This window comes from Ostrea edulis, chromosome 4 (assembly GCF_947568905.1).
Source record: "Ostrea edulis chromosome 4, xbOstEdul1.1, whole genome shotgun sequence".
In the NCBI taxonomy this organism is placed as follows: Eukaryota; Metazoa; Mollusca; class Bivalvia; order Ostreida; family Ostreidae; genus Ostrea; species Ostrea edulis.
The window spans coordinates 37811491-37828079 of record NC_079167.1 but is presented as its reverse complement, the minus strand read 5'-3'; the positions used below and the strand labels follow the sequence as shown (position 1 = coordinate 37828079).

General features: G+C 33.1%; 1 protein-coding gene across 2 annotated transcripts in view; it reads left to right on the top strand.

Moving 5' to 3' along the window:
* Nucleotides 1–992: 992 nt before the first annotated feature.
* The window catches only part of LOC125671362 (coiled-coil and C2 domain-containing protein 2A-like), a 54383-nt gene continuing 38786 nt past the window's right edge, over nt 993–16589 (top strand). For both annotated transcript variants that reach the window (XM_048907008.2, XM_048907007.2), the window contains exons 1-7: nt 993–1256; nt 6057–6132; nt 7116–7166; nt 8430–8501; nt 14241–14523; nt 15326–15510; nt 15950–16057. In XM_048907008.2, the coding sequence (XP_048762965.2) occupies nt 1252–1256; nt 6057–6132; nt 7116–7166; nt 8430–8501; nt 14241–14523; nt 15326–15510; nt 15950–16057 (780 nt within the window). In that variant the 5' untranslated portion in view covers nt 993–1251. The remainder of the gene's footprint in view (nt 1257–6056; nt 6133–7115; nt 7167–8429; nt 8502–14240; nt 14524–15325; nt 15511–15949; nt 16058–16589) is intronic.

The following is a 16589-nucleotide window of genomic DNA, read 5'->3' as shown; positions in this document are numbered from 1 at the left end:
ATTAAACGACTGAAAAATAATAACTAACCGTTTGGGAATTCCCAGGTGTTTTGTTCGGTGGTTTTTTTTTTCAAATTGGGGATGGGAGGCTCCAATGTTGGAAAAATAAAATGTTATATTCACATCAAAGATAAACACAACAGAAAGCTCAGATTATTCAATAATATGATGGGCTGAATGTATTGTATTTGGCACACTGATTTTGACTACGGATAACTCCGTTTTCCTGATCAAGATATAGGGCTCACGGCGGGTGTGACCGGTCGACAGGAGCTGCTTACTCCTCCTATATAGGCACCTGATCCCACCTCTGGTGTATCCAGGGGACCGTATTTGGCCAACTCTCTGTTTTGTGTTGCTTATAGGAGTTATGAGATTGATCACTGTTCGTTATCACTGTTCACTTCGACGTGGTTTACCGTTGTGGCTTTATCCTAATCATCCGTTTGACATAATTATGATATCATGATATTTCCCATCGATTCTGCGATGACTCGTTCATTTTCTCCAGAAAAACAATACAAAATGAAACAAATGCTGACTTTTGATATCGGTTGGCACCTTTCTTTATCAACCATATGGAAGTGATCATTACCTCGGCAGTTGGTCTGCAAAGTATCAAACTCGTCAAAATTCAATACTCGTAAAATGCTTATCACGCAATGAACTGCACAATATATTATGATGATGATATATCACTGCTGTCGTGTATCCTAGTATAGATGTGGTCGTGACATTCTAATCATTTGTATGCTATTTTGGCGTCTTTCAAATTGTGTTTTTTTTTCATTTACGACACCTTTCGCTTTATATGATACATATCACTTCTCAACCTTAAATTCTATAATGCCTCTCTGTGCTTGTCCAGATCAAAATAATTTTCTGTGTATATCTATTAGTGTTATTAACGATGCAAGAATATTATTCAACGTGATTATATTGCATAAAATGATTGTCGATATAATCGAAACACAACACGTACGACTTGAGTGAAAGAAAGAGCTCTTCTGTACGTGGAGATACATTTGGACCCGCCGATTTTGTTTTCAAGTTTTGTCTTGTGAAAAATTGTAAACATACAATCATATTACATGGAAGATTTCATTGAAAAGGGTGGTTAATGGGAGTGAAATGATGCGAACCCTAGTAGATTTTTAAAAACAGTTATTCTGGTTGCCAAAAGCAGCACAAGTTTGGAAAATCGCAGCTAGTAGTTGCTACGAACGCTGACTGAAGTACAGTGGCATCGAGATGGCGTGAGTGCAGATGATTCTGTTATTTATTTACTACCATTCTTTGGCCAAAGGTATCCTATATATTCACTGTGATTAGAGGTACAAATGGTGTGCTGTTAAATAAATACCTTCACTATACATGTAAAGTAACAGAGTCTCTAGCGAGAGTAAATATATCCCGTAAAACTGACAAAAACCACCCGTGGAGTACATCTCTTTTTTTTCTTCTTTTTTTTTATTTACATTTTTTTTCATCATTAAATCAGATACATATAGATCTATAACAAAGAATGATTTTCATTGCTTTTTCCACTTATACCTATAAGCACACACACACACACACACACCCTTATGTAAAGTCTATATAGAGTTATTTTGTTGCTTAAATCTGCATATATATGATACAAGTAGATAACGGGTTAAAAATCAAAAATATTTTTCCATAATGACCATGATTTTTCAAATCTATATACATAACTGTTTTGAATCGCAATATGCTTTTCAATGTTGAATTTGAATTTCAAGTGAGAAAATAACCCATATATATTTGGTAGTTTGTTCTGTTTTAGACTAGAAAAAATATACTGTTTTGTGTAAAGGATAAAAAAATTTAGTACTTTGTTTCTTTTTTTGAGTGGAAGATCACCAAATAACACATTTTGCACATTAAACTCAACTCTTTCTTTGGTTTTTACATATATATGTAAACTAAAACTACTCCATAATGACATAATTTTTTCACAATCAATAAAAATATGTTGTATAGTCTCAACAGCTTGTTTACAAAAAGTACAGGTATCAGAACTTATGAGGTTGATTTTCTTTAGATAGTAATTAACAGGAAGAATTCTATGAAGAATTCTATACTGTAGCCACTGAACTATAGAATCAGTTGTTGTTTTGAAACAAACCTTAAAAACATCTTTCACCAACAATTCTTGTATTCTATGAGGAAATAATTCAGAGATCCACTTGGAAATTGAGATAGGATCAGTATAGTTCTCATTTAAAAGCCTATATATGACTTTTGTACATTTCTCATACAATATAATTGAATCATAGTAAAAAGGTATTAAAAAGGTTTACATACTATTTTGACAGAGTTTCTTTTAATGGACATTGTTTTCATAAAATTTGAAATGGCACTTATAACACTGTTGTATTGCATGATACATGCATACTCAAGATTATATCTTTGTTGAAAAGCATTTACAGACAAAAAACTGCTTTCATCATCAAATAGATCACCAACAACTGATATACCTTTCTCGTACTATGTTTTTATAAAGAAACCTTTATTTCCCACCTTAACATATGAGTTGTACCATAGTGGAGTACAAAGAAAATTATTTTCATTTATTTTCCTCTCCCTAACTTTCATTACTGTAACCAAGAATTAAAGACATCTTGCCAAAAGGCATTATTTTCTTTTACCAAATAATCTGAAATAAATGTATTTCCAAAATCAAAAATTTTGTTTATAATATCTCGACCATTAATAGCAATGAAAATATCTAACCATGGCTTAGAGTCACTTGTAGTTAGCTCCATGAACATTTCAGAGACATAATAAACTTAGTAATATCAACCATTTTAAGACCCCCTACCAAATAGTCTTGGGTAACAGTTGTTCTTTTAACTTTATCTGTTTTAGCATTCCAAATGAATTGAAATAACTCTTTACTTAATGATAAATTAGTTTCTTTTTTAGGTGTTGGTAGAGAAATGAAAAGGTGATTCAGTTTTGGCATAAGTAGGGTCTTAACAACTGTTACTTGACCTATTGGTGTTAGAATCCTTCTTCTCCACTGTTGTATCATAGCTTTTATTTTGGATATCTGAATTCCATAATTTAGTTCAATGATTTTGAGTACATCTCTTTGTATTTCTCTTGAAAAGAAGAAAAAGTGCTCTGCAAATATATTAATCAAAACAAAAACACTCATGATGTGTACTGAATTTCGGACTGCTTCCCTCTTACGCAGCAACTTTGATATGCAATTTCTTGACTATGTTGTCAATTTCATAGAAACGATTCGCATCATGTTGAGTATGTGTCGCACTTATTCAACGTTGCATGGGATTTGCCATTATTTTCAATAAAGACGCCAAAACACCTGTTTATGGTCATGTTTACTCTCTCGCTAAAGAGGGATAATCGAGTTTTAGCGAGAATATCTTGCTATAGGGGAAGTGTTCCCAACCTGACTAATACTCGTATGAAAACTGTATTTCTGTTTCAAAAACATGTGAATATACTTTTCAGAACATTCACACACTAAAAATAAATCTCTTTAAGCTTCAATAAATGCAATTGCCATGGTTTTTTATTTTAAAGTGTTATTTTCAAATCAAACTACATTTTTATACAGTTCTGTTTAATTACGATTTACGTAGGGAATGTTACCTCATCATCATTTCTAGATTTCCATTGAAAAATTAAGTAAACAATCATGTTTCAAAAAAGACCTTCATTAGATGCGGGAAATATAACGTGGTGGATGTAAACAGTTACATTGTGACATCATATTAGCTGGTGTTTTTTTCTTTCAAGTCAAGCAAAAACAAAACATTTGAAGCTTTGAGAAATCTTGTCTGGAATTTAAAAACGCTTATGGTACTTTCTAAACAATCTAATTATTTTAATTACGGGATTGTCATTGAAGTATACCACAGTGACAGCGACATTTTTCCAGAAGCATTATGGGTAATACTCATCTTTTTTCAGCTGATGAAGAGCAAATCATGTGACTCATATGTGTAATCATTGGAGCGAGCGCATCGCTTTGCAACGCGAGCTTTGCTCGCTATTATGCCTTTTGTTTACTTCATTGTGTCAGCAGTAAAAATCAAACTTGAAGACTGCAACACAATGATGATGTCAGTCATTTTTGTTGCAATACTTTTGGTCACTCAGTGCACAATGCATTAAACTTTATTTGGTAAATATCTAAAGGTCTCTATAGTTTTCAATTTTTTAAAGTGACAAGATACTCTTTCTAGCTATTATCAAATTGCCCATACTGATTGAAAATCCAAATGTACTCTTAAACAAACTAATACATTTAATATTTGTCAGTCAAATGTTTATGTCATTATCATCATTATGATTATGGACATGCATTGTTCAGAATCATGTATTTTTTTTCTATATTCAGAAGAAAAGGGTTGAATGTCAATCTTTGTTGCAGTAATCTGTAATGAAATAAATTGTCTGGTAAATTTTTTAGCCGAGTTGCAACAAAGTTGAACTCGGCTATTGGTTTGGTGATGTGGGCGGTTGGGCGTCAACAATTGGTTTCCGGATGATAACTCAAAATGTTTACAATCTAATCAAATGAAACTTTGATATATTGATGGGTACCAGGTAAGGAAGACCCCTATTGATTTTGGAGAAAAATTGTCAAAGGTCAAGGTCACAGTGACCGAAAATAGAATGAAAATTTCAGAAAAATTTGGTTTCCGGATAATAACTCAGAAAGTTTAAATCTGAATCAAATGAAACTTTGATATATTGTTGGATACTAGGTAAGGAAGACCCCTATTGATTTTGGAGAAAAATTGTCAAAGGTCAAGGTCACAGTGACCGAATATAGAATGAAAATTTCAGAAAAATTTGGTTTCCGGATGATAACTCAGAAAGTTTAAATCCGAATCAAATGAAACTTTGATATATTGTTGGGTACCAGGTAAGGAAGACCCCTATTGATTTTGGAGAAAAAAGGTCAAGGTCACAGTGACCAACAATAGATTGAAAACTTCAGACAAATATGGTTTCTGGACAGTAACTTGAAAAGTTTAAAACTGAAATTCTTCACAATTATGAATATGCCACATCATTCCTGACTTTACAATGTATCCCATGCAACTAGGCTTATGCACCCCTGGGTGCATATATTGATTTTTATGAAATCAAATCATTTTTACCCCCTATGTCTGGGGTATATGAGCCATTGGTTACACTAAAGCTTTATCCAACACTCATTGGATAAAAGTACTTTTGATTATTGAAAGCAAGTAAAAGCGTGATGTAACTTTGCATTAAGTTGAATCCTTGATGTAGACAAAGGTAGAAATTCAAAAGTAATTAGTATTGGAGAAACAGAATATCTGAAATACTGTGACTATATTTGCTAAATGTCTATCTTGTTGAAATGGTGTATATATTCAGTCAGCAAAGCCTCACAAATTTATGCACCATCTAAAACTGTATGCAGATATAAAAGTAAATGTAAAACATGATATAAAGACATCCTCTGTATGATTGGACAACTGATGAATTCACAGAAACAATTGATTATGATATATTTCAAATTACTGTAGGTCAGGAAGTTTTAATAAAACTCTTGAAAAGATTTTGTGAGATCTTTTGTTGTCAATTTACTTGCAAGAAAACAATTTCATGTTTCCTATTTTTGATAAGTCCATCAATTTTTTTAAAGATTGCAAATTGAATGTCACGTTTGATACATATTTAATACAGTGGAACTTCGGTATCGCGAACACCGATATCTCAAATACCTTGGATATATCGAAGTGATTTGGAAGTCCCAACCACATATTCTCTATGTATTTTACCCTCGATATCCTGAATTCTTGGATATCTCGGAGTTTTTTCTCGGTCCCATTGAGTTTGAGATAACAAGGTTTGACTGTAAATCATTTAATGATGAATGAACTGTTGTTCCTTATCAAACTTCTTTAGACCAATAGAATCTTGTTATAGCCATTTTCACCAACTACATGTGTATCATTATATAGTGCGTTGTATTTGACATACTTCACTTCAAGTATTTAGATGTGTCCTTTATTTTCTGAAAGTGACAAAAGAAAGAAAAAGAAACCTTTGATTGAAAATACGGAAGATGAAGAAACTGGAATGGTCAATCCAAGTATGGTGAGTCGGAATACCGATTTAGTGTGCACAAATTTTTGTTTATTTTGTGTTGTTAACAAAGATGTTCAAATTTGTGGGGCAGTATTATTTTGTTTATGTAGATTATCTTTAGCTTGCTGGTATAATACTGTATGTGTACCTATTTTAGTGGGATTCATTTTTTAGTGTCTTTGGTGGTGAAGCAAGAGCACTAATTGATGGTTGTTCTAAAATATGATAATCTATTTTCATCCATTTTCAAACACTGAACAAGTGCTAAATCCTGATTATGTCAAATAATGTATTACAAGAAAAGGAACTTATACAAAGTACAAAATTTACTAATACTTATTGTTAAGTATTATATATTTGCAAGTAGGTATGAAATTGCTCCAAAACTAAATGTTTGTGTTGTGAAAAACACATATTATTGATAGATTCTGTATAGAAAAATCTATGTTGCTAAAAAAGTTTTAAATATACTGAATATGAGAAATACTTGCAGAATGTATGTAATTTGCTTTAATTATGTACTGTTAAAAGAAAACAGTTGCTTAACATTGAGACTGATCAGTGGACCAGACATAATTCTTCCTCTCTCCTTTTCTCTTAACCTCTCTCTCTCTCTCTCTCTCTCTCTCTCTCTCTCTCTCTCTCTCTCTTTGAAATTAAAAACCCTTCACACTATATATACATATGCACTTCTAAATAATTATACACATATGTTTGTACTTGCTTGAAATATGTATATACTATATTATCATGTGTTATAAATATGTAAATGTTTATATGTTGTAAAAGTAAAAAAATCAATGAATGTAATTTTTAAAAAAAAAATTAGGTATTGGCTTCAACTATGCCAAATTTTTAGTATGCTAAGATGAGTACACATAGAATATTTTGCAGATTTTTCCTGATGGTAAAGCAGAAACATTATGGACATTCACAGCATGTTTACCTTTTGTAGTTTTCATTGTAAATTTTAAAATTCTGTAACATTTCAGGAAGAAGGATCAGATACACAGCAACAAAGTGGGGCTGAATCATCAGTAGAGGTAATATTTCATTTTATTGTACTGCACATAGAATACCTCAATCTGACTGACTTAAACACAGTTGAAGAAAAAAAACCTCTGTGAGTAAAAACCATACCCTGCAGGGTGTTATTTAAAGAATTGAATTTCAGTTTTGAAAAATACATGAGGATATGAACTGCGACGGTTCACACCAGCATACTTCATGGAGCGTGTTAGCACTTGATGAAAGGTACGCCAGTGTGTTAGCACTTGATGAAAGGTACGCCAGTGTGTTAGCACTTGATGAAAGGTACGCCAGTGTGTTAGCACTTGATGAAAGGTACGCCAGTGTGTTAGCACTTGATGAAAGGTACGCCAGTGTGTTAGCACTTGATGAAAGGTACGCCAGTGTGTTAGCACTTGATGAAAGGTACGCCAGTGTGTTAGCACTTGATGAAAGGTACGCCAGTGTGTTAGCACTTGATGAAAGGTATGCTAGCGTGTTAGCACTTGATGAAAGGTACTCCAGTGTGTTAGCACTTGATGAAAGGTATGCCAGCGTGTTAGCACTTGATGAACGGTACGCCAGCATGAAGCAGTTCATACCCACAGATATTTTCAAAATAGAAATTTATTTCTTATATTTACATGTTGCTTTCATTTCTGTATGATGTCCAAGCTATTAAGATAAACATACTTTATTCATCACGATTCATATGTGCATTGTTTACAACCTCAGCGCATTCATGAGGAAATGGCTATCATTACAATTTGTTAAGATATCAAAGGCCAAAAACATGGGAAATATAGATATTATCAAGTAAATGGAAATACTACTTGATGATGGGTAACATTATGAAAAATATCACATGCACCAAATTTATGCATGTATGGTTGTCTGTAGTTTTCAGTAAAACTTGCTTATAGCCAAGTGAAGGGGATGAACAATTTGATCTGTTATAAACATTATTTGTTATATCCAATAAAATCATAGTACAGCCAAGCCTCATTATCTCAAACTTGATGGGGCCAAGAAAAAATTTTGAGATATCTAAAGGGTCGAGATGTTGCGGTTAAAATACATAAAGAAAAAGTAATTAGGACTTTTACATATCCATGGTATTCAAGATATTGATGTTCGAGATACCAAAGTTCAACTGTATGTTTTAGAATTACAGGGAGTGAAAATCATTTCACTGTAAGTGTGAATTTGTTACAAGTATGTTCACTGTAACCATGTTATACTGTATAGTGATGTTCTGGAATATTGTGTTATGCATCATTTCCTTTTTTCTGTAACAGGTGGATGAAACCCAGGAGGCTGAGTCTCTTATTAAAGACTTGAAAACAAAGCATTTAAGCAAACAGAAAGAGGTAAAGTTTTATCATGTTTATGTTTGTGAGTGGTGATCAAGGTTTTCTTTATATTCAAAGGTCTGTGAATAACCTTGTTAATTTTCCATTTTAACAAATGGTGTTGTAAAGTGTTCTATTTTTTATAGGGAAATATTGTATTTGAAAGATAAAGTGAATATGAGCACAGTCCTCAGTTAAATGACATGTATCAACAACAGTGCTATTGATCAACATTTTTGCTAGAAATGGACCACAAGTTCTGCTCCATTATTTTCAATGAATATCTGACATTTTTGTGGTGCCATTATGTACATTTACAAACTATTGTGAAAAATCATGTCATGGATTTTTAATCATGCTGCACATTCATGCTGAATAGTGACCATCATGATTTTTTAAAAATATTTTGAGATTCACATAGACAAATAATGCTCTATGTGAAACCAATCTGATTAAAAGCTGATCTTTGATCTGCTCCAAAATATCAGAGCAAATCAAATACCTGCTCCAAAATATCAGAACGAATCAAAGCTTTGCTCCAAAATATCAGAACGAATCAAAGACCTGCTCCAAAATATCAGAGCGAATCAAAGATATGCTCCAAATTATCAAAGCGGATCAAAGACCTGCTCCAAAATATCAGAATGGATCAAAGATATGCTCCAAAATATCAGAGCGGATCAAAGATATGCTCCAAAATATCAGAGCGAATCAAAGATATACTCCAAAATATCAGAGCGAATCAAAGATATGCTCCAAAATATCAGCGCGAATCAAAGATATGCTCCAAAATATCAGAGTGGGTCAAAGATACAGTGTATACTCCAAAATATCAGAGCGAATTAAAGATATGCTTTTGATGAGATTAATGTGAACCTTTCTTTTATGCAGATATTATATTGATAAGTGTATTTATGAACTAAAAATGAAGACTACCATCATCAGCCAGGGTAGTTACTGTTATATATGTAAATACAAGAACCGTACAATCGCATGAAGACTACCATCATCAGCCAGGGTAGTTACTGTTATATATGTAAATACAAGAACCATACAATCACATGAAGACTACCATCATCAGCCAGGGTAGTTACTGTTATATATGTAAATACAAGAACCGTACAATAACATGAAGACTACCATCATCAGCCAGGGTAGTTACTGTTATATATGTAAATACAAGAACCGTACAATCACATATTTTCATGGTGAAAACTTTTGTTAGTTTGAGAAAAAAAATAACATGTTGGTGGAGACTTGATTTATGATTGAAGAGTTAATGTTTCTAATGACAATTTATTTCTGTGGGTATATTCAAGCCATGGAAACAAAATGGAAATGAACCCCCAACCACCCCCACCACAAGTCATGAAAACAAAATGGAAATGAGCCCCCACCCAACCACCACCACCACAAGCCATGAAAACAAAATGGAAATAAGCCCCCCCCCCCCCCCCCCCCAACCATCACCACAAGCCATGAAAACAAAATGGAAATGAGCCCCAACCACCACCACCACAAGCCATGAAAACAAAATGGAAATGAGCCACCACCATACCATCAAGTGATTTTACTCTTTGAAAATACTTCTACTTATTTCTTGAAAGTGTAGAATACAGTCCCTATATGTAAATCTTACATCTAACTGATAAAAGAGATGAATTGTATCTTATCTTCAGGAGTGTAGATGGAAAGTTGCAAATACATAGTCAAAATAGAAATATTTGCTGACATCACTTTCAACCCAAACTGAAAAAATAAATCTAAATGTTACTTAAACATTTTTATGATAATTTACAGCATGAATGTGAAAAGAATGTTTTCCATCCTTAACTTTTCCTTAAAGTACACATTGATAAAATGAAACCATTGGACAGAGATTAGACACAATGAGGTATTCCCACATCTCATTATGTATAATGTTTTAATTTTGTATTCAGACTTGTTTACTTTCATAATTATTACTGTGTTTGAAATGATTTATAAGGTATGAAATTCGTAAATTGTAACATTATTTATGAAGGAATGTAACCTCTCTGGAAATTCACTTCATGTGATAGTGGTTTGTTTGCCTTTTTCTGAGACAGTCAATGCCATATGTATTATTTCAAATAATGATCGTAAATCAGCTATAAAAGGAGCTCCGTGACAGCTGAATGATTTTTGATTTTACGATCAGAGTTCACCAGGTGGCGTGCTGATCATCACCAGTGGAAGTAACCTTAGTCAAGGTCCATGTATAAATTGTCTTATTTATATGATGTAATTTTCACTCCGTAAATCACCAGATGACGTGTAATTGACTTAATATAGTGGATAATAATAGTGCATCTGTGTAAGGTTTAACCCTGAAATATCACTACAGGGGATGGTAATTCTGCAGTTTTAGTTTGCAGGCATCTTATTGTGCTAATTTTAATTCCTTTTTGTATTAAAACATCATTTATTGTATAACGATGTTTAGTATAGATTGCACGTTTAATAGCCTAATGATAAATTCCTCGAAGGTGATATTTATGCTCCTTGAAATAGGCATCCTTGTATTTTTAACCAATGTTAACCACTGTGTAAATTCCTAGCAATATATTTGGTTAATTTAGGTTTTCTTATAAGAGAAGGTCAGTTTATGAATAGAATATATTTCATGTTCTGTAAAGTAGTTAGTGTAAGCTATTGCATATTTAAAAAAAGACAAATGAAAATTGAAATAGATTGGACTATGGCATTGATATCTAGAATGAAAGCAAGTTGATGGTGTGACTATATATATCTGATGAATTTTCAGAGTTGTCAAAGATTTCATTACTATTATTTGTAAATGATTAGATTTAAAGTAAGCGTAAAAATCCTGCAGTTTTATTGTGTCGCTTAAATGAAAATTTTTGTAAGGTTTATAATTTGTAGTAGATGTAATTTTTAAAATCCTGGATTGAACATTGTAATGTTTTGTTGATTGCTCAAAGTTGAAATCTTTAGCATTCTATGTCCAAATGCAAACAAAAACTGTGGAAACCTTGAAGGGGTCAGACATTTGAAGATTTAAGGCCTAATCTGGATGGGATCTTGTTGTCTTGTCCCATATTTTGCATTTACGTAATTATTTGCATTTATGTAATTTCCAAAGAAACTGTCAAAATGTCTTCAATACTAGAGTTTGACACAAAATTGTTATATGAGGTAGTGCTCGGGGAAAATGTGAATCACTAGCTTAGCTTGGCTGTATATGGCAATGGTGAATAATGCAGGAGGGGTTTTCCCAACTCCTGTGGAGGAGTTCCAGGAATAATTTTCATGTCACCTATTGCTATCTGTGCTCATCCATCATCATGAGTCATTAACCTTTGAGCATTTTCAACTTCTTAGAAACTGCTTGACCATTTGTCACCAAAATTGATGTGTAGTGTGTTATAGGATAGGTAAACAAATTTTTGCCAATTTCATAGTCACTGCTCCAGTGTTGTCTTGGGGATGAGGCCAAACTTATAAAAATGATGCCATCTTGAAAAATCTTCTACCTAAATTGTACAATTCATAGCTCCAGAATCAGGGATTCGGGTCCCAGCTTAGAGCTAAATAGGTTAAGAAACAACTTCATAAACTGATAATCACATTATTTGAATAAGCTCTTAACTCCTACTATAGAAGACATACCGGGTGCATTGTTGTAAGGCCTGCAAATTAAGATGAGGATAATAGGAAGCAGAATGTCTGCCTGTCTGTCTGTTGTTTATGCTTCCATCTCACTTTATGCCAGGGCCATAGCTTGTAATCAAAAAATGTTAAACTTCCTGCTTATCACAAAGGTTGTTGATGACTAGACAATAAATATGTCATAGCCTTGAGTCAAGGTCATTTGGCCAAGGTCACTAGTTAAAGAAAGTCATAAGTATTAGTCCTAGGCCATAACTTTATAATGGAGAAATCTTAGAATCTTATTAAGTGAAGAAATTTGTTTATGACCAAGGGATGTCTTGACCTTAAACTACTGTCATTTATTTAAAGTCGATGTCACTGTGTTAAGATTTAAGAACAGTTAAATGAAGAACCATTAGAAGTTCATACTTATATACCAATGACCAGACAGTGAAGCAACGTCATGTGTTAGCCATGCCAAAATTTATTACTTTGACCTTAACATCATTATTGCTATCTTTCATGCATAATAAGCCTTTGAGCAATTATGGCTTCTCAGAAACTACATGTTTGATTTTCATCTAAATTGCTTTGTGGTACCTTTTTGGATAGGGGAACAAAAATGATGATTTCATAATCCCACCAGCTGTTTGGGGGCTCCAGGGGTGGGGCTAAAATCTCAGAAAATAACACAGATCTTAGAATTTAAAAAGTGTACTTTTGCACCATCAACATGCAACACCAACATGATTTGTATTGTTTTAAATGGTTCTAAATTCAAATAAAAGACTTTTATTGGTTAAAGTGTAAGACATTGTTCATTGTGAATTCAATAAGATCGTCAATACAGGGATTTTTTTTAACCTTTGATTTCAAGAACCAGGGCCATTCATATTGTTAAAACAGCGATTTTTGGTTGAAATTGGGAAAACATTTTTAATTCTTAAAAAATTTAAAAAGTAAAACTAATTGATTTTATTTACCCATTTCTAAAAAGCAAACTTCAATTTTCTGTTGAAATATGGAAATGTTTCAGTAAAGCCATGACCCAGGCATAGTCCGAGTATGATTTTATTGAAGGAGATTATCATCAGTCCCCAATGTAAGTAGTGACTGAAATCAACAACATTTTGAATACTTTTATTTTCTTTATCATTCTCTGAAATCAAAGAAAAACCCTTGGAGTTTCCATTTAAAGATTTTTGTTAGTGTCATATGACAATTTCATTCTCAGACCCAGTCTCTTGTTGATTTTCCACCTGTTCACTTGTCAGGGAACATGGGTTCCTCACTTTAAGATCTATCTTCAGTTTTGAAACATTTTTTTAATGCCATTTGTTAGATTCTGATCCCGAGCATTATAGCTTCAAACATAGGTAAATATCCGAAGTGTTCCCAGTGCTCATCACTGGGAACACTTCGGATATTTACATGAAACAAAAAACTTTTGATTTGCCATTTTTTCGTTTTTTATCATCCTTTGGGAATTTATAGGCGTCATTTTGCGGAAAACACCTGATTTTCAGTACAGGGAATGGGGTCAAATTTAAGCCCTCTACAGACCATTAAAAAAATATCTGCTATTATATTTTTAGTATAGCCAAAATTCCTTAGAATTCAATTACATGTATATGTAGTTATGTTTAGTGAGGAATCTTAACGTATCTGTATATACATGTTTTTACGTTGCTAAGTAAACATTCCGCATTTTTTGTTGTTAATAGTAACGTGATCCACAATTTTTACCTCAGTAGAGACAATTCTTATAATTTTGATTTGATGACGACAGCCCCTGGTCGAAACCAATCAACCAAGAAAGTGTATCCTGCATTCTCACTATGTGTTGGTGATCTGTTTTAATTCTTTAAGTCTATACTTTGGATACAGACCCTGCTGAATACCACGTGGTATCCACTTGTGAGAATCTTCCACAATTTTAACCTCAAGGTGTTGGTCTCCAGTTTTGACTTTGTTTGTATTTAGTGAGGAATGGAAATGGCTTTGTTACAATTATTTGCTATAAGTATGTATCTTTATTGAGCAGGTTTTAGAGTTAAGATATAATTTGAATTTTACTGTATAGTATATTGGAATATGAATAGACATCGAAGCTTTGCATTTTAGCTGTCTAAGGTCAAATCGCCTAAAGATGACCTTGCCAAAGAGCTACGTACCATTAAAAAGAAAAGCAAGGAAAAAGTGGATGAAACTATCCGACAGGAAGAGGCAGAGTTATCTGCCACTGAAGATGGCACAGTTCCCATGCCAACAGAAGAGGAGGGTGAAGCAGAGACCCAACTCACCGAGTCAGTTGTGACGTTTGCTGAGACCACAACAGAATTACAGCCAGAGGAAGACTCAGTAAAGAAACTCAAGAGGAAGAAAGAAAAAGTGGAAGAGGAGGAGGGTAAATATAGTCCCTGAATACAGATAATCTCAGAATAATACAGATAATCTCAGAATAATACAGATAATCTCAGAATGATACAGATAATCTCAGAATAATACAGATAATCTCAGAATATTACAGACAATCTCAGAATGATACGGATAATCTCAGAATAATACGGATAATCTCAGAATGATACAGATAATCTCAGAATAATACAGAAAATCTCAGAATTATACGGATAATCTCAGAATGATACGGATAATCTCAGAATGATACGGATAATCTCAGAATGATACAGATAATCTCAGAATATTACAGATAATCTCAGAATGATACAGATAATCTCAGAATTATACGGATAATCTCAGAATTATACAGATAAAATAATACAGATAATCTCAGAATAATACAGATAATCTCAGAATGATACAGATAATCTCAGAATTATACAGATAATCTCAGAATTATACAGATAATCTCAGAATAATACAGATAATCTCAGAATGATACAGATAATCTCAGAATAATACGGATAATCTCAGAATGATACAGATAATCTCAGAATAATACAGATAATCTCAGAATGATACAAATAATCTCAAAATGATACAGATAATCTCAGAATTTTGTGAATGTTGGTTTATGAAATTGAAAAATGTATGTTACAATGAAGTAAAAGGATTATAGGATTTATCCATATATAGTGTCAATGTCTAAGACATACACACAATATGCCAGATAATCAGTGTATGGGATTGTACACATGTCTCCTTATCTCTTCAGAGCTTCAGGAAATTGTAGTTATTTTTGTTTACAGTTATCCCATTGAAAGATGAAGCTGAAGAAACAGCAGTTAAGAAAGAGGAGGAGGAGGTTCCTCCCCCCACCAAGCCCACTACCCCTCCCCCTGAGGAACCGGCCAAGCCCCCTCCCCAGGAGGAAGTTAAAACTCCTCGTGGTGGACTCAAGGCCAGCATGAAGGCCCGACTACGGAAAGCCAAGGCAAGATTATAATGATCTTCATAAATGAAACACAAACCTTATGCATCGATACTAATTTTAAAGCATTTTGCTGAAGGTTATAAATAATTTCTCTTAGTCACTTACCAATATCAATGAAATTGTTTGGTCCTAAAGAGTCAATAAAATTATGCCTGTGAAGTAGTAGATACCCCCCCCCCCCCCCCCCCCCAACAACAACAACAACAACAAACCATGAAAATTATCTCAATTTTTTTGTTAGAAATATAAGACAAAAATGTAAAATAAATGGGATTGGGAATGTCATGTAAGAGGTAAAGTATGATACAAGTTTTGTCATAACTAAATACAATATTTCTTAAACTTTAGTTTTAATACCTGCAAGTAAAGGTGTGCCCAAAATGAATTGACTTTTGTAAATTTTGTGAAATTTGAGATGAAAAAACAACCAACATTACAGGAAGAGGCAGCTGCTGAAGCAGAACAGGAGCAAAAAGAGGAGGAGAAAAAGGAGAGACAACTCAAGCGTGACAAAGACAAGAAAAAGACTCGCTTTGATCAGCCAGAGGTAATGTAGTGATATCATTCTTGTAGAATACCACTGCAATTTTGTGACGAATAATCTTGAGTTCTGAAATAAATTTCCATTAATTTTGTGTAGAAAACATGACTTCAAGGTGCAGCGTTATAACCTGTTCCTAAAATACCAGTTACTTTGTCTCATGTTCGGCAATCCTGTTCCATGAAATTTGCAAATGTCAATGATATATCACAGCAAAGTTGGGTTAATTCATGTAAATCTTGTGTACAAATTGAATTTTGCATGTGTTAGAAAGGAAGTGATTCACAGAATATTGTAAATCATCATTCTAGCTCAGAATATTGATTTTTGGAGAAATTAGTTTAAGAATACAGAAATATCTTATTTGGTGAAGGTGTGACTGAAATGCACGTAATCCTTTTAAGATATATTTTATGTTTCATTAAATCAAATTCTCTTTATTTTATAATGCCACAATAAGACTAGCTGGCATAAGATTTATTGAATGACTGGAATAATAGGTGATACTAAAATCATTAGAACAGGAATTGATCACTGT